The sequence below is a fragment of the Lepeophtheirus salmonis genome, chromosome 7 (genome assembly GCF_016086655.4).
Source record: "Lepeophtheirus salmonis chromosome 7, UVic_Lsal_1.4, whole genome shotgun sequence".
Classification (NCBI taxonomy): Eukaryota; Metazoa; Arthropoda; class Copepoda; order Siphonostomatoida; family Caligidae; genus Lepeophtheirus; species Lepeophtheirus salmonis.
In genome coordinates this window covers 7,039,182-7,065,139 of record NC_052137.2, presented here as the reverse complement: position 1 = coordinate 7,065,139, position 25,958 = coordinate 7,039,182, and the positions used below count along the sequence as shown (strand labels likewise).

The 25,958-nt window shown below is 33.0% G+C and overlaps 1 protein-coding gene across 1 annotated transcript in view; it reads right to left on the bottom strand.

Moving 5' to 3' along the window:
- Trpm (transient receptor potential cation channel, subfamily M) overlaps positions 1 to 25,958 on the bottom strand; it is a 118,343-nt gene that overhangs the window by 18,002 nt on the left and 74,383 nt on the right. Inside the window, 7 exon segments of the mRNA XM_071890125.1 lie at positions 3,024 to 3,293; positions 5,233 to 5,381; positions 5,446 to 5,611; positions 7,004 to 7,154; positions 7,226 to 7,293; positions 7,295 to 7,377; positions 8,548 to 8,696. Coding sequence (XP_071746226.1) covers positions 3,024 to 3,293; positions 5,233 to 5,381; positions 5,446 to 5,611; positions 7,004 to 7,154; positions 7,226 to 7,293; positions 7,295 to 7,377; positions 8,548 to 8,696 — 1,036 coding nt within the window.

Sequence of the window (25,958 nt, the reverse complement as noted above, 5' to 3'; positions counted from 1 at the left end):
CATGAAAGCCAAGGTTATTAGAAATACAAGGTTATTCCATCATTTAATCGGGCTTGCCAGAATTTTTAATTTGATGTATCGTAGCGACTTCTAGGCAAAGCAGATAGATTTTGACGTCATAGATTATAACAACGGTATGTTAACACAATTTAATACTAGAAATTATATGATTAAGAATAATAATATACTTTACTCTTTGGCGTCACTATTAAAAAGCGTGGGGGAACCCGAGCATTAGTCGGAAAAACGTTACGACATAACCTTGTATTTCTATTAACCTTGATGTAACCTAATGATTGAAATATCAAAAGATGATTGGATTAGCTAAGGAAGGCTCACTCTTTTTTCCTTTTCATTTTTCATACCAACTAGCTAAGGGCTATTTTGCTATTTTACTAGAAAATGGAATTAAAAAAATGATGTACATTCTCTGATCATTTTCATTGTAATATGTTATGTAGTTGTTGACCTTTGATTCATGAGCCATTTTTTAAATTGTTCAAAACTACCGCGTGGTCCATTGAAATCTAAACACTTAGAAATTCAATAATAAATCAAAGTTGATATAATGAAATTTATTTAGATTTCAATATATTAAAGCAAAAAAAAAAAAAAAAAAAAAAAAAAAAATAGCTCTCTAGCTTACGTACAAGTCGAGAAAATGACAATTAACGAGATAGACGAATTTCCATTCGCACACTCCAAGCAATATGGCGTCTCCAGCACCCCCTTCAACGCCGTGAGAAAGTCTGAAATGCTGGAGAGGGAGAAGGGCTCTGTCAAAAAGGCCAAACTGGACCCAGAGGAGTAAAAGAAAACCGCCCAAGCCAATCCCCTCAGGTCCATGAGGCCCCATGCAAGAGATCTTGGGGTTTCAACCGAGATTGTACAGATAACTATCAAAAAGTGAGTGGAAAGAACCTTTTGAGGATGGAGAGGCCACTTTTGACACCAGCAATGAAATAAACCCATCTCCTCCGTTGTTAGACTCTTTTTGGACACTTTTGGCCTCCCTACAGCCCTGATGTCAAACACCTCGACTATACCTTTTGGGTGCATGTAAAGGGGAAGGCCTGCAGTGTCCTTCATCCAAAGACTGAGGCTCTCAATGCCAATGTTAGAAAGGACTGGGACGCCATGATAGAGTATTACATCCAAAAGGGGGTGCCAGCACTTCCATTGCCGCCTGGAAGCCAAAATTGCCCCTAAGGGGCCTACATTAATGATTAAGAGAGCTCAGACACATATATTTTATAAATATTTATAGTATTAATTTTGTTGAAATTCTATTGTTAATTCGTAAATTATATCTTGTTGAATTTTAAAATTCAAATTGTTCAGATTTGAATGGACCACTCGGTATAGCAGAAATCTCCTTGAATAAAGAAATATTCAGCATTCTTAAAGGCAATATAAACTATTGATACTCGCATGGTTTACTATATGAAAATGTCCCTGAGAAGAAGCTTGCCCAAATAAATACTTGCTCAAATGAATGTTGCTAAGATTAGACTCCCTGAAATTAATGTTACTCAAATGAATAGTAATGCAAATAGAGTTCTTTATTTCATTTCATAACTATTTTATGTAAAGGTATGATAAAATAACCCTTTGTTGGTCAAAAAGGAAAAGAAAAAAAGAGTGTGCGTTTTATCTGTAGCACGTCGTTACCTTTATTGTGTAACACAAGCTTTCAAATGAAAATTAAAAATTAAAAAAAGCAGAAAATCAGTTAGCAGTAAGCCAATTAATTATAGGATCATTCTTCCAAAATGTGGAATTATAACTCAATCATTATTAAACAGTTTTCATAGCTTAACAAAGAGCTAATTATAATTCAACCAATCAACATTTAGAACAAAATTTGAGGAGAAAAAAGTAGAAATATTTACAACTGGCAATAAAATAAACTGTATACATTTATGTTATTGAGGTAAAACTGTGAAAGATACCCCCTTCGTTAACCAAGGAACTCTAAATATTTTGCCTTTCCCCAAAAGAGTCATTTATCCTTCATTATGTTGGTAATTAAACAATTTCTAATTTTAAAAATTTTAAACAAGAACTCATTCCTTATCACGGAATTCGTTTAATATGCTTATTTCCAAAGAATTACCAACAAAAATGTATCTTAATACAAATTATGTACTAAGACTCTAAGTGTATATATAAGAAGAAAGATCTATCACTCAACTGGGAAAAAAAGGAAAAAAAAAGACGTCGATAAATTTTCATATCCAGAATGGTCCGTATAAATTGGGAAAATCTTTAAAGGCTTATAATGAACGAACTAGATGGAACATAAATTTATTATTATTTGAAAGCAACATTTAATGACATTCAACTATTTATAATGCCATCTGTTTTTCTTGATAACCTCGGCCACATTGGCAGGCTCTAACGACCTTGTGTTTATCCAGCATTGTCATTATACTGGTTCTAGTTTTGCACTTTTAATTTACATTTCATGGTTGATGGAATATCCCAAGTAAGAAATTACACCTTCCAACAAGACCAAAATAGTGCAGAATGTCTTGGCCACAATAATGAACTCACTTTTTGTGCCCAGATTTTTGGGCCGCAAACCTGAACTCATGCGATTTCTATCTCCAGGAGATAGTAGAGCATTAGGATTGTGCTAAGTATCATATGCCTTAGGAGGCCCATTAGGAGGTAGATTACCCGTACAATTGCAAAGCACGATCTGCACGATGTCGCTTGGATCTGGCAAAGCTTCCGATGCCTTGTGGACGAGATTAGTAAAAGAGGTAAACTCGTTATAAAAAATTGAATGTCATTAAATATAATTTCAAGTAATACAAAAATAATGGTTTTACCGTAACTAGTAACTAAGATTTTCCCAATTTATTTGGGCATCCCTTCATATAGAATTCTAAGGATTAGCCTTCATGAAAGTGTTCATAAAAAATAATTAAAGACTCTTTAATTTGAAGAATCGAAAACTTTAAATATTTTGTGGCCCTGACTGTACTTCAACAATATTCTTCAAGTATTCGAATTACCTTCAGAGTTGTACTAGTAAGAGACTTTTTAAGTGTCTTGACACCTGCAGTGAGTTTGTGAGGAGAGGCAGCTGAGGTTGGTAGAGGTGTATTTAACATAAGTTCATAGCGAAGACGAAATGCTCTTTGAGTGTAGTTGGCTCGATAACCTCCCCCCATGAGTTGATTGATAACATTGCCAATGTCGAGGAGAGTAAAGCGATAGTGTTTAGACATTCGAGGTACCACATCGCGTACAAGGTATTCTAACGTGTTGGCAGGACCATTTTTCTATAAAAGTATGTAAAATGAATAAAAGCAACAGAAAAGAGGGATCACATCGCGGAAGGGTGTGTTCTTGGGGCATATGGGCCCATGCAGGATACACTTTTAAAATTGAGTTATATATATTTAAAAAAAAAAACTCACAAAATTATTTAGGGATTAGAAAAAGCTATAGAAATAAAATATCTCTTCTCAAAGAAAGGTGAATTAAAAATGAATATTCTGACTGAAGAAACGTCTGCCAAAAAAATAACAATAAATAAGAATGGGCCCGTATTATATTTTAAAGACAATAATACCATAATGTTACAATAATCAGTCCAACTCCATCTGATCAATTAAAGAAACATTAACTCAGCAATAAAATTCAGATCTTGGGACGCCTGTTGGCTTAAACATCAATTTATTATTGTTATTTAAACCATATAACACGCAAATTATCATTAAAATTATCAATTGCGGTAGATTTAGGCTTTATGCATTTTTTTTAAGAAATCACATTTTTAGAGACCAATTTCGATTCATAGCCATATTTCAAAATGTAATAAATATAAAAACGAAAATTAAAAGTAATATCAGTATGTAAAAAAAACATTACTGTATTTGAAAGATAAAAATATATTAAGCTATCTAGAATCCAGTTTCAACAAAAATACTGTAAAAAAGAAAGATCTTTTATGAAAATTATTATTGTTTTAAAATTGGTTTATACTATAGCTAAAACTAAAGTTAAACTTTCAATTACAACTTCAATAGATTTGCAGTAAAAAAATAAGGCAATTTTGATGGATTTTTTCAATTTAATTTTTAATTTTCTTATAGAATATTCAATAAATAAAAGGTTGTGTGAAAATTTTTCGAAGTTAAATCTAATCAAGTCGATTATTTGACTAATTGTGAGAAGTGATTAATATTTTAGAGGCACAAAAAGTTCAGAAATTAAATATAAATAAATCGATCAGACACCATATATCTAATCAATAAATACTAATAAAATAAATCGGATATGAAATAGATTTATATTGAAGTATATTAATTACTTACTAGTGCGAAAGATAGTCAATTAAAAAGATTTTATTTATATTAAATTTGTTAATGTTAAAAAAAAAATAAAAAAACAAAAACAATCTACTAAAAATATATATTAGGTTTATTTATATTGTAAAATCTCCTTGAATTACGTTGTTTTCTGTCCATTAGGTGTAATATAATCAAACCAGCACATCCTTTTGACTCTGATTTGAAATTTTTTGACATTTAGATTTATTTATTTTAATTGCCCTTGCTAGCTTCCCATGTTCATTCTTCAACCATCGTAAAAATTGGAAGTAAATATTAAAACAAACTTGATGATCATCCTCTTCCTTCATTTACCTAATTCCCCTTTTTAATTCGTATTTAAAATACGTTCTTCCTTTTCCGTTAATACAATAATTCTTTCTTTGGATTTTAAAATTTTTCTGGTGCATTTTCGAATCGACAACATATTTATGAAAAAAATCAACTTATTAGAGAAGAAAAAAACTTGTGTCCAGAGCCCAAGTATCTTGTCTTATCAGAATGAAACATAGCCCCTCTTACGTAACGCAGAATTCTGAACTACTTTTGTTATGTCAAAAGCCTGCCTCTGTCTCTGAATTTTTTATCATTAAAACTCCAAAAGGGATGAACAGAAATTAGACAAACACATAAAGTATTTAATAATATGTAGGATTACAATAAGTCCATTGATGGCTTAAATAACAATATTAAATGTGGGTTTTAGCGGGAGGCAAAAATGCTATTGTACAGTGATATTTACAAAAAAAAAAGAAGATTCTAAATGTTTTTTAAATAATAAAATTTTAGGAGAAAAAGTTAGCACATAGGTATCCTTCCCCAAGGACCCAAAGACCCTTTAACCGGTCCTCCATCACATAGGTAATTTTAAAAGAGAGCTACATACGCTATTGTATAAATCTTCGAGTCGACGCATTGTAAGAAATTTGTGCATATTAACACCATTTTCAAGCAAAAGTCGAACAAAATTGACACGATTATTTAAAAGAGCATCTTGCATTGCCTCTTCCAATGCTCCACGAGGCCATTCATGTCCTGTAATAGGTGTGGTATTTTTTTTAAGTAATATCAAATTCATAAATGTCTTCATTATTTTTACCATAAGAAAAAATTTCTTTTTTTGCTATGTCACTACGATTCCAACTGAGGGCCAAGGAGAGTTGTTCCATGGGTGATAATTGTTGAGATTTAAATAATGCAGTTAATATCACTTGGTCTAACTCCGTTTCTTCCCCTGAGTCACCCGTACATCGAAAGACCGTTATCTATATATTACACATAAAATATATTAAAATTCAAATGAGTAAAAGTTGTACACTGAATATTAATGAAGGACAAAACTTTTCCCTACTTTTATAAATAAAAACTTTTGAAATACATATTACATTTTATATCAATATTATCACGGGAATAAGCCGTCAAGATTAATAGTGAAAAAAATACATGGGATATTAAAAGTGTTTTAAAACCTTTTTTTATGGGCTAAAACTTACCAGAATAAGTGCTGTATAGATCTAAATAATAGAGTGCCTCAATTTCAATGGATGTATGTACAAGGTGGTCCATATAAATTGGGAAAATCTTTAGAGGCGCAAAACAAACAAACTGACGTAGAACCATATTTTTTTTTATTATATGAAAGCTACATTTAATAGCATTTAATTATTTATAATGAAATCCTCACGGCCACACAGTGCCGGAAGCTTTGGCAGAGTTATCAGGAGAGGCAGATCTCATTATAAATAATTGAATTTCATTAAATGTAGCTTTTAAATAATCAAAAATCATAGTTCTACCGAATCTAATTCCTTTGTTATAAGCCTTTAAATTTTTTCTCAATTTATCTGGACCACCCTTTATACTAATGTATAGTATTAAAAAAAACCTTAATTTAAAAAAAAAAAACTTGCTGTTGCATAGTGAGTAAAGAAAATAAATATGGACTGTCACATTTGCGATTAATGAGTTAAATAAATATAGGACTATCGTCTTCTCCATACTCTTTAGAATGATGTCTTTTAAATAATAAATATTCTGTCATATATGGGGGGAAAATATTAAAAAATGTAATATTTGTACGTGGAAGTACTAGATAAGTTTTATATACGTAGAGACGTGGCAAAAGAAATTAAGATTGATGATTCAATGTGAGTTTTGATCAATATAGAGGATGTAACAACGAAATTTGGTGCTTCCTATTTCCGGCATAAATGATTACTAAATTGCGGAATAAATGTTTACTTCGTAACCAAAACAATGCCATGGAGTCAACAACAACAAAAATTAAGCCTATTACATTTTAAGAGGTAGGCGTGTTGTCGTGATAATTTTGCTGAACGAAATATTTTACCCCTATTTTTAAGTAAAAAGTTTTACGTCCTCACCAAAAAAACCTCACACCAAAAAGATTCCTTGATCTACTCCATCGTTCTGAAATGCAAGAATTTATATCGGACTCAAATTTCCAGGCCCTGCAGTCGGCTCATGACCCGAATCGAGGTAGTGAGTAAGTGTAACAGAGGCTACATTTAAGTGAAATAATCAATCTTAAAAAACCAATTTTATGCTAATTTAAAGTAGATACATCCAAAGCACCGGATTTTGAGTTTATAATACCTGGTAAAAACACGAAAAAACAAAACAAAAAAAAAACATACCAAATTTTTTCGCTTCACACATTGACTAAGCTCCAAATGAAGCCGATATGCCTGTTCCGCACTCACTCTAAATGTCTTTTGGATAGTAAGTTTAAGCTGTTCTGCCATTTGAGAATCCAAGAGTCCAGGCTCTCCATTTTCACCCGCATATCTAGAAGGTGATTAAAAAAAAATAGTGATAGATAATTCATATTAATTCTTGGAAAAAAAAAGGAAATATACTTATGAGCAAAGGCCAAAAGATCCGCCGCGCGGCCCGTTCCATCACAAACAACTACAGGAACAGGGGGGTGTGTCCGTGACGTACTCAAGAACAGCTCGGATTGTATTTGTTCCACCCTCAATGACCAAACAAACCAAAGGTGTACAAAAGTCTCGTACTTAAAAATATAAAGAAAAGCAGGTATTAAAGTAGAAAAAAGGGATTATTTAATAATTTTTTTATAAAGCCCTATAACAGCCTAAGGGTTTGTTCATGCCTGATTGGAATTTTCCGTTCTTAATAACAGTAATCATTTTTGAGCTTTTGGTTAGAAATTAAAAAAATAAACTACATTCAAATTAACTAACTAACCCTTCTTCCAGATTTTTATTTAACAAAATGAATTGTGAACATCGACACACAATAACATTCTGTAGACCAAACTATTGTTGGGTTTTGCTCTGAAAGTCCAATACCCATCAAAAACAGTTATGATTTTATGTGAATATCCAACTATTTCGGTCCCTTAAAAAATAGGTCTGTATCGGTCACAAAGAAAAGATTGTTCTCGTTTGAAATTCGGTCTAGACCGATTCAATAGATGAAGTGTTGATGACGTGATGTGAGTTCTAAATGGTAAACATCGACCAAAATAACATCGTAATAAGTTAAATGTGTTGCATATATCATATATGTACATCTCATAAGTAAGGAGTGGGTAGAAAACTGGACCATAGATTGAGACGGAAAGAGATCGGTAATGATTGTGTTGCAACGGTCTTTACTTATTCGGTCCAAACCAGTCTTAGAACCCCTTCTATCTGTCCTTAGAACTGATTTAAATAAAGAAGCAATACAGTTGAGGGACGTTATGAAGGACCGAACTTTTTAAGTCTTTAGGACTGATATAAGGACCGACACAACACTAGGTTTAGAGATAGAAAAAATGGCGCCACGATTTGAAATTGATTATATTTCATTCTACAGTCTAAGTATCTGACTGTACCAAAATATATGGGTTCAATCAGTCAAGAAAAAATCACTTAGGACCGAATGGGGGGGGGATCGGTCTTGGATCTAGTCTCATCACTAGTTAGAATAATAAATGAGTTTTTCATTTCGAATACGACTGTAATGTAATGTATGTACTTAATATGTTGAGGGAGATGGTTTAGGTATTCTATCGCTCCCCAAACTTTAAATCCCTTTTTTCCTCATTAAAATAAGTAGAAGAAAAAAGTCTATATATATCTTTGAATGCAATTTCTTAAACACATATGTATACTAATCAAAGTTATAACGATGCAAAAACAATATGAAAAAAATAGAAAAAAATACATACGTAATTGACTATCATTTCCCAACTTTTGTGTGGAGATATATTTTTCTAACTTTCGACGCAGTGCAATTTCTGCCCCATATTTTCCTACGGTCCCATTGTCCACAAGTAAAAAATAAGCATGGTTTTTATTGAGGGAAGCGAATCGGGATCTGGAAAGTAAATTGAAAATTATACATTATTTTAGAAGAGAGCAAACACTTTAAATTTGGTTTTATTTTATTCAAAGATGTAGATCATCATATATTGTATTACTCGAACAAAAGTTGACTTTACCCAGGTCGACACTTTTCTAAAAATTAATCCAGCTTATGCGAAATATTGTATAGAAAATGTGACTTAGCTTGAATTTGAATCAAAAACATTTGAATAATGATTAATTAATCTTCTAATATAACTAGAGCTGTATAGTTTGTAATGAAAAAAGATATATGGTATTACTGAATTAAAACCCTTGTTAATACTACTTGCATATAGTATGCTTTTGAGAAGAGAAAATATATACCTTCCATACCAAGTGGTCAATTAAAATCTAAACACATTGAATTTTAAACTTCAAAAAGATATAATTTATTCATTAAAAATATAATTTAAACAAAATTAATACTATAAATAGATGCCTGTATGAGCTCTCTTTATCATTAATGTAGCCGCCCTTAGCGGCAATGATGGCTTCCAGGCGGAAGCGGAGGCCTGGCACCCACTGTGGATGTGATCCTCTGTTATGGTATCCCAGTGCTGGCTAACAGTGGCTTTGAGGGCCTTGGTGTTTGGATGACAGACACTGCGTGCCTTCCCCTCAAATTGGACTCAAAAGGTGTAGTTGAGGGGGATTGACCTCAGGGCTGTAAGACGGCAAAAAAGTGTCGCAAAAGAACTTTAAGGACTCATAATTAATAAAATTTATCTTTTTGACGTTTAAAATTCAATTGTTTCAGATTTTTATGGATTAACAGGGATATCAATTTTTCGATAAATTATCAATGTGCCACATCGATGGGTTAATTTGCTACAAAAAATTGCCAACTCTAAAATTAGTACATTCAAAACATTCAAATTTTCATATTTATTACGATAAAAAAAGAATATTTGATAGATGATTCAATCTCGTGGTAAGTGAGGAGTAAAACTCATCAATCAGTATTCGAGTTGTGTAAAGTAGGTGCCTAAAAGAACTATTAGAATACGTTCAGAGTATTAACAAAGAGGGGGGATAAATGTCCAGGGTGGTTCAGATAAATTAGGAAAATCTTTAAAGGCTGATAATGAACGAACTAGATTGGTTATAACCATATTTTTTATATTCTTTAAAAGCTAATGAAAGTGGTTTTTAGTGATATAAAAATTTCCGAGTGCCTCTTACACTCAGTCCATGTTATAACAACATCCAATTATTCATAATAAGATCCACTTTTCTGGATAACCTCGTCCACACGGCACCGGAAGCTATGGCAGGCCCGGATGATCTTTGCCATTGTAGAGGAAATGTACTTCTTCATGGCCTCATGATATACCCTTTGACCAGAGGTAGAAATGGTATGGGGTCAGGTCGTGGCTGTTTTTAGGCAAAACATCCGCCTCCAAAAGTGAGCATATTTTGTGGGCAAGATATCCAGGGAATGAAAAATTAAAACTGCAAAACCAGAACCAGTACAATGGCAATACTGGATCAACACGTGGTCCCCCGGGCCTGGAAAAGTTTCTGTTACACATCAAAGGCCATACAACCCTTTTAAGAGACCATCATTCCTTTCTGGCTGAAAACAATGTGGCTTCCATACTTGGTAGATGCCAACACGCTCAACTTTTCTATCTGGTCGCAAGTTGAGGCTAGGGCCTGCTGGATAATGTCTCAGAATCTCGAAGAACTCAAGAGGCTATTATCAAAGTCGATGGAAAAAATTTCAAAGGGTAATGGGCACTTTGTCCATAAAGTTCAATCGCCACGAGTACATACACCGACCTTTAATGTCCCAATGTGGTCCAATGGAAACCTGTACTACCTTTTGGATAATCTATTCCAAATATGTATTCAACTTAATTTTTTTTTTTTTTTTTTTTTTGTGACTTTGTCTAATTTTGTCATTTAGAAAATTATGACAAATCTTAAAACTTTTTAAATTTTATCGATTATCTCAAATACATTGTTTCTTTCGATGCTGTGTACAGGGATCTAATTCATCCATTTCATACAATTATATACATTCAATGGCTAATAACATAAATCATTTTTCTTGGAAAAACTTTATTTTTTTTTGTAAACATTAGCTAATTAAATATCCGAAACACACATTAAAAAAGATTACGTCATATGTAACACAGCTTCTCAGTAGGATATACCGAGTGGTCCATAAAAATTTGAACACTTTGAATTTTAAACTTCACCAAGATATAATTTAGGAATTAACAATAGAATTTCAACAATATTAATACTTTAAATAGATGTGTGCCTGAGCTCTCTTAATCATTAATATAGCCGGCCCTTAGTGGCAATGGTGGCTTCCAGCTGGCGATGGATGGCCTAGCACCCCCTGTAGATATAGGCCAGCTCATGCTGTGCCAACTGACAGTGGCATTGAGGGTCTTGGTCTTTGGATGACGGATACTGCAGGCCTTTTTCTCGAAATGTACCCAAAAGGCATAGTCAAGGAAGTTGGCATCAGGGCTGTAGGAGCCAAGGAGTTTAAAAATAAAAACAGTTGAAAAAGTCCTGCAACTGCTGGTATCAACATTGGCCTTTACACCCATCTTTTTATACATCTCTGAGCAGTTTGGTATGAAACCCCGAGATCTCTTGCATGGCCCTCATAGACTTGAGGGTATTGGCCTAGGGATTTTTCTTTAACTCCTACAGATCCAGCTTGGCCACTTTGACGGAGCTCTTCTTCCTGTCCAACGTGTCAGACTAGCTGATGGCGTAGACAGTGGTCCTGGAGACGGCCAACTACTTGGAGTGCGCAAATAGAAATTTGTAGATCACGTTCAAGTGTAATTTTCTCGATTTGCTGTACGTAAACTAAAGAGCTCAGGTTTGATTTATTTTGTAACTAATGGTTTATGCATTAATATAATATGAAAGAATTTCAATCACTCAACCTTCATTAATTATTGAAAAAGTAAGTGCTCAGATTTCAGTGACCACTCTGTATATACAACTAGAGATGGGGTTATTTTTTTAAACAGAGTAGACAGGGATTGTGTTTATTCAGCCTTAATTATACAAAAAAGTATCTAAAGTATAACAATACACTACTGATTTGTGAATCAGTCTTGTGCCACCTCTTTAACGGTATTTTTGATAGGTGTAGTGAAGGATGTCCAAACAGTAGCCTTTGGGCCGTATTTTGTCCCGCTTAATATTAAAGTTCAGCCCACTACTCATTCTCACTTCAAGTAGTATTTTGAGCAAAATTGTCAAAATATTATCAAAACGTGTAGAACGTCATAATACGTAAATACATTGAAAAATATTTCCCAAATAAATAAATTTTTGAAAAATTATGAATCTATGGGAGGGGAATTTAATAAGAAACCAACACATTTTTACTTTCAAGGTTTCTTTCCCCTATAAGAAGTTCATGCGATCAAATTGTGCGGTGGAGTAAAAAACCCAAGTCCCCCCAGATTCGACTTGAAAAATTAGATTTGCCCTAAATTTAAAATAAATACAACTGTTTTTAATTGTTTTGTTTCATGAAGCCATTTTTCACGAAATTTAATTTAATAAATTCTATGACCCATTAAAATATTCCAAGTTGCAATGCAGCCCATTATATTAAAAGGTTGGACATCCCTGGTGTGAGAGTTTCAATCATAAATTTGGACACATTAACGAATAGCTGGTCTTGTAATATTTCAAACGAGATATTGCCAACAAATACGAGTATATCTTACTTCCAGACAAAGGTGGAAACTAAATGAGGAAGGTGAAACATTAGGGGGCATGTGCATGGCCGAATTTGCAAAAAAAAAAAAAAAAAAAGTCCCTGGACCAGTCTACTGTTCCAAACGTATTCAAGACTATTTGGGCAACACAAAGAGGTTTGAAGAGTGGTCATTCTTGAACATAACATCGTTTCATTTCAGTAAGGACGTTTTTAAAGTCTTCTTAATTAACTCAACATCACCCCAGAGCCAGGAGCACAACCTGCTGGACTACCAAATCTGGTTGCAAGTGAAGTCCAAAGCCTGCAGGGTCTGTCACAGTAATATTTCTAACCTCAAGTTCTTCGCGAATAAAGAGTGGAAGAAGAGTAGCCGAAGCTACATGTGTAAGCGGCCTTTCAATCCTACTTAGAGCCTATCATTATTTGGCAAAGTGTTCGCACGGCAAAAACATTTTCGGACAAAGTGTCCGCTAGGCAAAAATGTTTCGGACAAACTGTCTGCAAACCTGTCAGGGATATATGACGACTACTCGGGTGAAAGCGGATACTTGCCAATAAAGAAATGTCCAAAAATAAACAGAAAATTACTCAATGCCAATTACCTAGGTGCTGGGGCCCGTTTTTACGGTTAATAGTCAAGTATATTTACATTTTTGTTCTAGTTGTGGTTATGAGTCCACTGGATTCTTTGATATGTGACTGATCATGACAATAAAAGGATTAAGAACCTTAAGGAACAACTGTGAAAATACACATAGCAGTTGCATAATTAATGATTCAAGCACATTTAGGAACTGATACAAATTATAAGCAAACAGTTAAGTTAATTAAATATATCTTTGCCCTTCTCTAAGCAAAATAATCAGAAGTACAAACCTATAATCAATTAAAATCAATATCCTACATATTAGTGTTGAGACTCGTGTTTAGTCTTATGTGATTTTTTCTAGACCGATTTTTCGGTGCGGATCTTGATGTAAGATTGTGGAAAAAATTTTTTGGTCTCAATTATGGACCAATTTTTTTCGGTCCTACCCTGTGGACCAATTTTTTTCGGTTTCATATATTATTAGAGGCATTTCTTTTTTTTTCTAGATCAACTGTCATTGATTTAAAAAAAAAAAAAAAAAATCAAAACAACACGCTATGGTCTTATACAAATACTGTTTACATATAAAAGACAACGGGATTAAAAATCATATGAGCTATCGCTGTTTAAACTTCGTATGACGTGATTGTACTTGAAAATACATATGATGTCATGTTATAAACAATTTATCAGTAAAATTGGTTGAGACGTGCTTATTTAGGACCGAACTGGACTGAATTTTTCTTTGAGACAAATCTAAACCGAGCTTTTTGTTGGACAAAACTAAAAACTTATTCATGTGGTCAATTACCAAAATACCCACACCCGAAAAAATGCTTAGAATTTACAACCTTATTTATTAGGTACCAGCAGTAGTACCCAGCATTGCCCCAAGTAACTAGGCGTCATCTAAAAGACAAATTTTGCTTTAATAATATAGGACATAACTCACTATTTTTCATGAGCAGACCCACACGTAACTATTCAATACTTATAGCAATTATTATAACGTGTTCTCTCTGTCAGAGTAAAAGAATAATAACAAGGTTTTGAGGGGGAAAGTATATGAAGGGATGACTGTTGAGTACTTTAGTCTCTCGAGTTCTCACAAAAAAAACAGAACAATGTTGCAATCTTCTACATTGTTATTTCTTAGATCATTATAGGAGCATTATATCCAGTTCACCCCGTATACTCATTCGATGCTATATGTGCACCCCGGCAATATTTCACTAATATGAATACATTGTTACTTTTTTTTTATATGTTTATGATATACATCAGGGAGCACCATATTGAGTGCACCCGTAACTGTTTTTCATACGGACAAATAAACTTTCCTGTATTAATATAAATATGTTGAAGGACATTAAATTACATATGTGATAATCTGCCCCATTGGTATTTAAAATGATGTTCCTTTTGAGCAGAAAATATTTAAATATAGAGGTGTTCCCGTCTAAAACTGAACACTCCTTTAAATTTTACGGTTTGAGGACTTGACGAGGGGTTCTCTTGTAGACCTTAAGGCCAAGATATTTCTTAACTAGCCGGTCCATGGTCCTTCTGCTGACGTTGAACTCCCTGGAGAGGCTGCTGACGGTGACCTTGCCTCTCTTGTCCTCGACAGACTTTTTCATGGCAGCAACCATTTCGTGTAACCTTCGAAGCCTTGACTTAGATATTGTGGTCGCCTCAGGAGTCCCTTTGGCTACCACGCTGTAAACAGTGGTGCGGCTGCAGTTCAAAACCTTGGCAATTTCAGTGGGAGTTTTTCCCCGTGCGGAAAGTTCCAAAATTGCGACTCGACGTCTCTCCATATTATCGGCTGTTGTTTCACTTTTGGTATTTAGATTTTGCTGGAGGTTTGTTAATAACTAGTCAAGACCCTTGCCTTGAAGTATAAACCGGTTTTAACTCAATAAAATCACGAAATGTGCATGGCGTAAAATTTAAAGGAGTGTTCAGTTTTAGACACGCACACCTGTAATGAAAAATGAGGGATGTCGAATTGATTTAATGAGCTAGGTATAAACTCATTATTGTCATGATCCTTCTACTAATTACAAAATTAGACTAGGAGTACAAATTTAGATAGGTCAATATATAAATGATTTCTCCTTGATTATTAATTATACAAACAAAAATATATATATATAAAGATTTAGCATGAACAGTCTTTGTAAATAGAAGCATATACTCTGTTTTACTGGATAAGCTCAGTCATTAACCTTTTAAGTAACCTTGATGTATGTAAAAATAAATTTTTTTTCTTCTTTTTGTAAGGTTTACTAGAAATATATATGAATATATACAAGGGTTTCACACTAGTGTTGGACTTCGGTCTGGAAATCTCAGACCGGTCTGAGACCCTTATGACTTTTGTTGAACCAAACTAATTTGGTCTAGATAGCCAAAATGAACAATTCGGTCTAGTTCGGTCACAAGGAAAATCAGCTTTATTTAAAGTTCAGACCGATTTCAAATGAATATTGAAGATGACTTGATATGTATTTTCAAATTGTGAACACGGCTCAATGGCGTCATACGAACTTTAAACAGTGATCGTACGGAGCATCCCGTCGTCACTCCCGGAACACGAAACTCCGAATACGAGCATCTCTTCAGTATAAATGATCAAGTCAAAAGTATATTCCTTCGGTTTTGTTAATCATCCTTTGGTTTCAACTCTTGGACAACAAAAAAGTCCGATTAATCCGGTGTTAATGAAATAAGAACAATCATAGACCTTAGCAATTGTCAAATTAAAAATGTATCTACACTTTAAATACCGGGCCAACCATTATTATTATATATTTTTTGTTGATAATGTTCGTTTAATTGGTTAGATGGAGATGCACTGATTAAGTATAAGTAAAGATTACAGTATTACATTTAGTCCATCCAATTTTGAGAGGTTAAGAGTCATTTTTTTACAATTTTCCTATGAACAAAGTTGTAGAACACATAATTAGCTGTCGATTGGTAATAAAAACATTGTCCTAGTTGCCAACATGAGCACACAGTACAAGAAGAGGATTGAGATAGCAGCTCTCCTCCGCACAGAATATTCCCAGTAGGCGATCGGGGAGCGGACTGGATCTTCGAGAAAGACTATTTACGTCTTACATGCATGAACACTAAGACAATGTTTTTCTTAACAACAGAGAGCTAATCATGAGTTCTACAACATTGTTCATAGGAAAATTGTTAATAAAATGATTCTTAACCTCTCAAAATTTGAATAATAGAGATGATTAAATAATAAAAGTTAGTTGAGTAGTTATATAATTTAGTTGGATGGTTATAATTTCATGTTGGATAAATGGATGAATAGATTTTGAATGTTATAGGCATATATTTTTCCTCATGGTATAGTTATGCAATGAGAAAAAATTAATGTAAAGCTTGAATTAGAAACTAATTAATGCCAGAGTAAATGTATAATTTAATAGTGTTAGATTTGGGTTTGAAAATCCTACACCGGTCTGAAACAGTTACAGTTTTTAGTGTACCAAACTAAATTATGTCCTTTTAAGAAGTTCCGTCAGGACTGGTCTCAAGGAAAAATTCGGTCGAGATTGCCCTGATTTTTTTTCTTTTGTCTAGAACAGTCTCATTTATGAATCAGTCTCGATGAATTCTATAGATGAATTGTTAATGACGTCAATTGTATTTCTATATCGTTCTTTAATACATAGTAGTAATGTTGGTTTTTGATTTGAAAATCTAATACCAGTTAGACAAATTATGATTTTTGGTGGAACAAACTAATTCAGTCCTTTAAAACAGTTAGGTCTAAATTGGTCCCGAAAAAAACCCGGTCTGTAAAAGTCTCATTTAAAATTCGATCTAAACGGATTCTATATATTAAGAAACTATTAAGTCAATTGTGTTTCAAAAGTGTCAATATTGACCTATAATAACACCATATGAAGTTAAAAGTACAGCATAAATCAGGAGTCATAAAATCGGACCATTTAAATCCGGTGTAGACCAAGGATGTCTGGACCGTGGCCCGCTTGTTTAAGCACGGTACAGTCCTCATTTTTCCTTCAAGTAGCATTTTTTGAAAAATAATCACTGTCAGAAGGGAATTTTTAGAGATTTTTATCAAAAAAATAAAATAAAAGGTAATTTGATCAAATAATAGAATTCAAAAAAATCTTGCAAAAAATTAGATTTTAGCTTAATTAGAAATAAATATGTATTTAATAGTTTTGTTTTATGAAGTCATTTTTGATGAAATTTAATTTTAATAGGTTCTGTGGCCCATTAATATATTTGAAGTAACAATGCAATGAATATCTTGGACATTTCTAGTCTAGACAAATCTCACAGATGAATTATATATTTATAGTATTTCGGATACTAATGCATATATACGCCTAATTTTCATGCATAATGCAATCACCTATCAACTACAATATCTTATCTCCCTCTTAAGGGGGGAAACATCAAGAGCAAAAGATTAATAACCTTCTCTTGCAATAAAACTAGCATGCACTCATAAGTATTCATAAAAACATCAACTCTTTCTTCCTTCAATCTAAAAGGATGTTCCATTAAGGAAATTAATGTACATGTTAAGTATTCAATGAGTTCCTACAATTTGGCAGAATTGAGTGAAACATTTGTTCTTTTGCAAATCATCTGGTTAATTGTCGTAAAAAAGTTTTTTAGAGGTAACATTGATTCATCTTAAGAATAATCTAAAAATTAAAAAAAAAAAATTGATAATTTTTCGTCAAAACATATCAACGGGTGAACTGTATATAGTTGTACCTAGTGTTGTGTAGGTCTTTATTTATTCGATCTAGTCCAGTCTTAGGGTCGGTGCTATCGGTCCTTAGGACTGTTGGTGATTGGGAGTGGCCCTTAGGACTGTCAGACCTAGGATTTTTTCGTAAAAATATATATGGTTTATTGAGCCAAATAATATATATGAAATATATATTAAGATTATTGCACATATCTTGCAAAAAATAAGATATCTTTTATTATTATACAATATAATAGGAACATATTTTATTCTTACTTAGTTATATAATTTATTCTATCATATTACGAAATGATTCAAAGAGGAAAAACACCCTCATCGACGTCACGAAGTATTGATTTTACCCTCTTAAGGACCAACTAGTGGGACGTGACCAGTCGAGTAGAGTCCCATCCAGTACAGTCACGTCCCACTAGTTGGTCCTTAAAGAAGGTAAAATCAATCCTTCATGACGTCAATCGGATTTAATTATTTCATTCATATAATTATTCTATTATATACTGAAATAATTAAAAAATGAAAGGGAAAAAACCCCTCATTTATGTCGCGAGACATCGATTTTACCTTCTTTAAGGACCGACAAGTGTGATTAAAATGGACTAGATGGAACCAAACTAGACTGCAGTCCTTAATAAGGGCCGACACAATACTAATGCAGACTGATTCATATACCAATATACACGGAGCACTGTACAAAAATAATTGAATTCTCGATGGCATTTACTTCAAAACGTCATATTAAAAAAGAATAAAAAAGCAAGTAATACATTAAGTAAAATGTTAAAAAATAAATGACTTTATATGAAGTTTAGAAATGTGCTTTAAAGTATTCCCTCCCTGGCTCATCAAATATATATTTTTTTCTTTCTAAATCTGTTATTTTAATTTTTATTCTTGAGGAGAGAACATCTAAGTACAAACAAATTTTGTTCTTTCAAGAAGTTTGATCCTAATTGCTCTTATTTAAAATTAATTCTAGATCGGTTTTACAGAACGTCGTAATCTTTAATGTATCACGGAACCTTTCCTGCTAAAATGAATAAATTAAAAACCCAATATCTGTTGGTAGTTAGCCAATTCCTCCTAACTAAACGTCAACAAGGCCACAGTCAGTTGGGTAAAAAAATGTTTGACTGATGGGGACAACCTTAATGTCAAACCCAAAAGTTGAACACCCACTAAAGTGAAGCCTAAAGACATCATGGATGCCTTTCAGGTCAACCCAACGATGAAAATGTCAGGGTACGCCAAGAAGAAGAAGGTGTATCGGTTTACTTTCGGCAAGGACATCTGAAAGGCTGAAGGAAGGTCGCTTAGAAGAATTGAGAGGCCATTCCTGCCCCAAGGCCAAAAATAACTCCGTATTCAGCGATGTCACCAAATCTTGAGTGATCTGAAGGACAATAGTAACCGGGTCATAACAAGCAAAATGATCGTGTGGTATGCTTTAATAAGGCTGATAACAGCATCAGGACAGTCACCAAGACTAAATCTTGTTGGGGGTTGCGGCATCAACTGGAGAAAAAATGCCTCCAATATGGGTTCCTATTGGATACCAGAATCCCCAGGCCACTACATGATGGTGTGAAGAAAAATGTGGCCCCATAGATAGCCAAGATTATGAAGAAGTAAAACTAGGCAACGTAAGTATTTCAGCAGGACGGGGCTCCAGCGCATAAGGCTAATATTATAAAAGAGTGGACGGGTAGCAACATGAACTGCTGGTACAAGAACCTTCGGCCCCCTTAGAGCCCAGATCTGAATCCACTGGATTAATCTAGTTGGTGGCAAATTGAGAAGACGGCCGGGAAAGTACGCCACCCTAATATTGATGCCCTGAAGACCTCCATTAACCAGCAGTGGAAGATCATGAAAAAGGACTACGTTGACAATGTGTGCAAGGGGTTCCGGAGGCGGTGGGAGGCTGCCATTGAGGCTGATGGTGGCCAGATTCATAATTAATGTGCATTGTTATAGTAAAAAATATTATAAAATAAAATTTTCTATGTATGTTTATTCATCTTGATCAATTATGAGTATTTTAATGACTACTTAGAGGTTGATCTCAGTACTTTTTCTACAACTGGTAGAAATATTATACAGAAATTGTTGGAAGTGTTTCTACTACTAATTATAATTCAATCAATTAACGTTCTGAACATTGATTAGGGGAATAGAATTAGAAACATCAACAACTGACAACAAAATACATACTATATTTTTGTGTTAGGGTAGTTGCCTCGTGATAGATGAATATTTTCAATTTTTCAATTGTGAACATCGTCCTACGATAACGTCATATGAAAGTAAATGTATTACATAAATTATACGTCTTGTACAACTCATAAATTAGGACTTTGAACCGAAATATCGGTCCAAAACAGTCTATAAAAAAACTCTACAAAACCAAACTGAAAAAGAAACTCGGTCTTGCACCGAGTCTTAACACTAATATTTAAGAAATATTTCAGTTGAATTATGTTCAATTTTCTTTCAACTCTAAATAGCATATTTCAAAATCACAAAAACGATTTTTTCCACCATCCTTTGATCTATTATATAACTATTTTTCTTTTTTTTTTTGCATTTCAAGTATATCTATGCACTGACAGAAATGATTAATAATACTGATTTAAATTTATTCGCTATTACTTTTATTAGAGAAAAATGTTGAAAACCTAATCTAACTTGACTTGACATAATTTAAAATTATTCTCCAAGGTTATAAGAAAAACAAGGTTATACCATAACACTATCCCAATTGATGTTTAACTTCCATCACGCGTTTTAATAGTGACGTGAAAGAGTATAAGTGAGGAACCAGTCCTAGAGATATGAAATGAATGTCATAAATGTCCGAAAGCCATGAAATGAATGTCATAAATGTCCGAAAGAATCTCCTTTAGAATCACCAAATATATTAATGTTACCTTTTGGGGTTGCTGACTTATTTTCAAATTTTCTTCCTCTTCGAACAGCATTAATAGAGTCATGAACACCTTGTGATTTCATTTTCCTTTTATGAATTCCTCTTGCTTCGTAAGATTTAGTTATTTTCTTCAACGTCTCTCTTGTTAAATCTCCCCCTGCCTTGAGATATTCTTGTCTCAATTCGTCGTTATTCGTGGCAACAATGCATCGAAAAATATACAACTGTTCGATAGACATGTTCTTTACATCTCCTTCACCTTCTAAAATATACAATCTTCTTTCGAAATCAGACATATCTTCATCTTCTCTTTGAGTTACCCTGAAGTATTTTAATCTTCTTGTAAACAATGGATAAATATCAAGAAATTCTTCAAATATTAGTTGTTACCACTCAATAATCGGCATTATATCATACAATTCTAATGAGGGTGGTAGTGGGTTGATTAAGATTTAGAAAATGAGTCATGTAAATGTTTGAAAACTTTTGTTTTAACCTTCTGGTAGTAAACATCCATTTTATAGCACGGGGAGTGAATTGTGTAAAAAAATAAACCACAAAAATAAAACGTGTTTATTTACACAATGAACAGTAAAGATATTTTAGTCATTACTAAATTTACATTTTGTATTATTTTTCAACTATTCCATCCGTTTTGCACCCGTAAATATAAATTAAAAGATCTAAAATGACTTCGGTGGGTCTCAACATGACGTAATTTGTTATTCTTACAGTAAAAACAATTCATTATTATTCTTGATAAAAGTATCTATGAAATTTTTATTAATTTTAAGCGAATTTTGGGAATCAAATCATTTTTGTGAGTACTTTAATTTATATTAATTAGAATAGTGACTGGAGCCGCAGTTTTTAAGGTTAACAAAACCTGATAAGGATTGGTTATTTGGTAACTTTGTTTTTTTTTTAATACAAAAATTACAATTGTTTGGAAAAAAAATGGTAAGGTCACATTTTTCTGAAAAATAAATAGAGAAAATTATTTTTTTGGAAAAAAAATTCAAAAATCCACAGCTAATAACCAAAAATTTCAAAAATCTATAGCCATTCTCAAAAATTTAATCATTAGGAAAGAAATTTCAATCTTAGTCTTGTTATTGTTATTTTATTTTTTTTTGGTTCCCTAATTAGAGATCTTCTGTGGACCATGTTCCCCATATTTATTTTTTATCTTCGTCCCTGCATATTCTGTTTTAGTACAAATATTAGAATTTTATAATTGATAATTTTTAAAGGTAAGAAATATTTATATGTAAAATATAGAAAAATAAAAATGAACATTAAAGTAAGGTATATCAAAGAGAAAATATTGCAGAAAGAATTTAAAAAATAGTTTAATATTAAAATGATTCAAACAGCATTGACTCCAAATTGTACATCTAGTATTGAAGCGTCCTTAAAGAATGTTTAAAAAACATTTTGTTTGAAATTTTAATATCTTTTCCCCTTCGTAGTTCCATACACCAATTGTCACCCAATATTTAATTAGAGGTTGTAAGACCTAGTCAAAGGCCTTTGCAAAGTCTATAAAGACTCCTACCACTCTCCTTTTCATGTTTAACTTTGTGACAAATTTTAGTAGGGTTCCGAGAATGAGGAAGTTCTCTGAACATCCATTTACCTCCCGACCCCCCTCCGACACTCACTGATCGGTACTTGCTTCAGAGGAATGAAGGAAGTATTTCTACAAAGATGGGGATCTCTCCAGCTAGGAGTATCTTATTTAACATATGGTGATCACTGGGATGTCAAGGGATCTAAACATACTATCATCCATACCGAGAGGGTCTTTCCATGCACCCATGGATGGGAGGCAGTTTTTGACCTTATCCTCAGAGATCGGCCCTTGCAGATCGTAATAACTGTCTGTTTTTCATCTTTCGAAGTTAAAAAAACTTATCGGTCCATCCCTCCAGAAAAGTTTTAGATTCTTGTTTTTATTGGCCTGGCTAATTGTAGGGCCTATGAACTACCTACCAACAGGTACACAGACGAGGGTATTTTGTTTGCTATCGACGCACGACCAGGAGATCCAGAGGGTTTCTGGAACATATCTTTAACGGCTGGGAAGAACCTAGTAAGTTGGATCTGTTCCCTAGTCATTTCGTCATTTAATAAAGGACAACCATTAAGAAGCAAGTAAATATTAATTAAGGTCAAAAATATTTTACACCGTTAAGTTTTATTATGAACGTAACAAAAGGGAAGGATGAGACAAGTAATTGTCAAACATGGACCTAAAAAGGCCACCCTAATACTTACCTTCATGTTTAAAGCCAATACAATTTGATTTATTTCCTATAATAGTTTATAAGTATATTCTTAGAAACATGAATAACCTAGATTAAGCTCGGGAACATGCAGACGTTACATTTATAACATTAAATTATATCTTCAATTACCTATATAGGGAGCCATACACAATAGGGGGATCATATGAATAAAAAAGTGAGATACGTATTTCTTCTTTTCTGGAAAGTTGCATATGGATACAAGGAACTCTTCCCAATAAGTGACATTTTCCGAGACCCTCCGGTTTTAACTTAAATACATTTTAGGATAAGTATACTCTTGGTGTACACTGTATTGATTTAAATGCTCCGTTATTTTTCATTACCTTTATGAAATCCGCTTACGCCAATCAATCTGGGAAAATTTCATCAAATTCTTATTTGGCTCCAAAAAATAAACTTTTGATAATTGTAAGATTTATTTTGAACTTCTATACTCCGATGTGGTTTCAGATAATATCAATCCAACATGTAGTGAAAGTGCTAGACATTTTCAATATGCAATAACCTTATTGAAAGATATAGACAAGGATCTCACTCCAATTGTCCAAAAAGTTCTTAAAATAAATAGTCTTTTTGCACATTATAAAAATATATTAATAACTAATTTGGATGATAACGATTCCAAAGTTAGAAAATATGCATTGGAAAAAGTTTTAACTACAAAAATGACATACGACCCACAGAGGCACAGAGTTCCTGATTTAATAAACTTTTATTCAAAAAATTTTTAAATATGAATGATTGGTCAAAAGTAAGTATTTCTGCTCCCCCCATTTGGCAATATTGGCACGTTGAAGATTTAAAAAAAAAGCTGATGAGGAACCTATCCAAATTAATCATTTTCCTTCCTAATTCCCAGTCCGTAGAAAGAGTGAGCTGTGAGACTGGTTTCTGAAGTTTCTACTACAGTTTACGGATATAATCAAAGGCATGGATGGCCTGGAAAATTCTACTCTTAAAGAGTTTATACATTCTTGAAAATTATTAGTCAAAAAATAAAAAACTATCATTTCAGATAAAAATCTACTTTTGCATGCGTAATCAATGCAAATCAAAAAAGTGAAGTGATTTACCCAAAAAATTATAATATATTTTTTTTTATTTTGATATGACTAATAATGTTTATTAATACTTTTTTTTAAATTTTCTTTATACGAAAAAAGTGTTGCTTCATGTAGAAGCATTTAAGCAAACCCCAAGGGCCGGGGGGGGGGGTATCAGAATAATTCATTTATTGGCAAAAGTTCCTTTTATCAATATGCAATTTTCGAGAAAATAGGGATGACGTATCTCACTTCTTCATTCATATGATACCCCTAATATACAAAGTATTTACGTAAGTCTTTGCTGGCTAACCTACGTACGTAATTTCATATTCAAGTATTAATTAAATAAAAAGATAAATTTCAATAGAATGAATGTTTTTATTACAACTATGGGACAAGGAATAACTCAGACCGTGTATTTAGTGAATTTATGTAACCACATATTAATATTTTATTTTCAAATCACGTGTCTTCTAAAAAGTGAACTAATTTCACTGTTATAACTCATAGATATGTTATAATTGAGAGTGTTATGCCACGACTTTCACGAAGAAATGTCTGATGCTGGGCTGAGCAGAGGGCAAGGAGTAAAATATAATATGCTGAATCTTTATTTCGAGTGACAACTATAAAGTAGGTTCAAGGGCGTCCGCAGGATTATATATATATACTTTTTTTTTTGTACAAAAATTAAAAAAATTAAATTCTATATTTTCACAAAAAAATTCAAATATTATAGTGATAAGTAAAAATTCTGAATTGGGAGGGGGATACAGCCCCTACAACCCACCCCCTGTGGACGCCCCTGAGGTTCCCATTGCCCATTTTGTTAAATAATGAACTATGTTGCATCATCAAGAAAGGCTTCCTCGTCTTCTTAGGTATAATTTTAATGATGCTCCTTAGAAACTGGTGAAATATAATGAATTAAAATTCTACCATGATCTTTCAGAGTGGGTCTACCTCTCAATTTTGAAACACATCATTATAATTAATGATTATTACCACGCACTGAATCAAACATTATTAAAAGACAAAAACAGTTATTTAAAAAAATGTACTTTTTAGACATTTTTGATTGGGAATTGTGAGGTATGGCAGCTGCGATAACAGGCTTCAAGAATAACTTTCTTTCGGAGTAGCCTCGAGTCTTTAGAGGTTCTTGGTTGGAGTCAAACAAGATTCGAGTAATTTATCCAAAAACAAGAAGAAACACACAATTAAGTTTATTGACATTTTCATTTTCTTTGATGTAAGAATATTTGATACTCCATCCTTTCCAACTTGACAGTTTTTCTCCATTTACGAAACTTTAGCTTTTGTTCCGAACCTTTATTTGATTTGAGAGACTTATATTGGGACGAATATGGAATTCAATTTCACAATATTTTTGATGACGATCAATTTTGATTACTTTTAGTACAATTTGCAACGCAGCCAAAATGTTGATCAGAATAATTTGTTGATTGAAATGTACAATAATTCGTAGAGAAATAGAAATCTATACACTCAATTACAATTTTAAGAAAAATCATTCTAGCTTGCTATTGTGTTGCCTGGCCACATATGTCTAATAAGTTTATTGTATATACATCCCAATATTCTAAGAACCTATTTAAGTAATTAATTGTCTTTGTATTCAAATTTATCGAATGAATTGAGATATTTCAGAATTATATTCGTAGTTGAGAGCTTTGATTTGATTATGAGCCAGTATGTGGTCCATTTATGAATCCAGAAAGAGCTTCTCGTGAAAGTTTCAAAATAACAAAGACTTGCCATATGCCAATAGCTGTTGACCTGGATGAAATGCCACCCCGTCTCCAATGCAAATATATTTCCCCAAAACAAGAAATTCACGGTGGAACCGT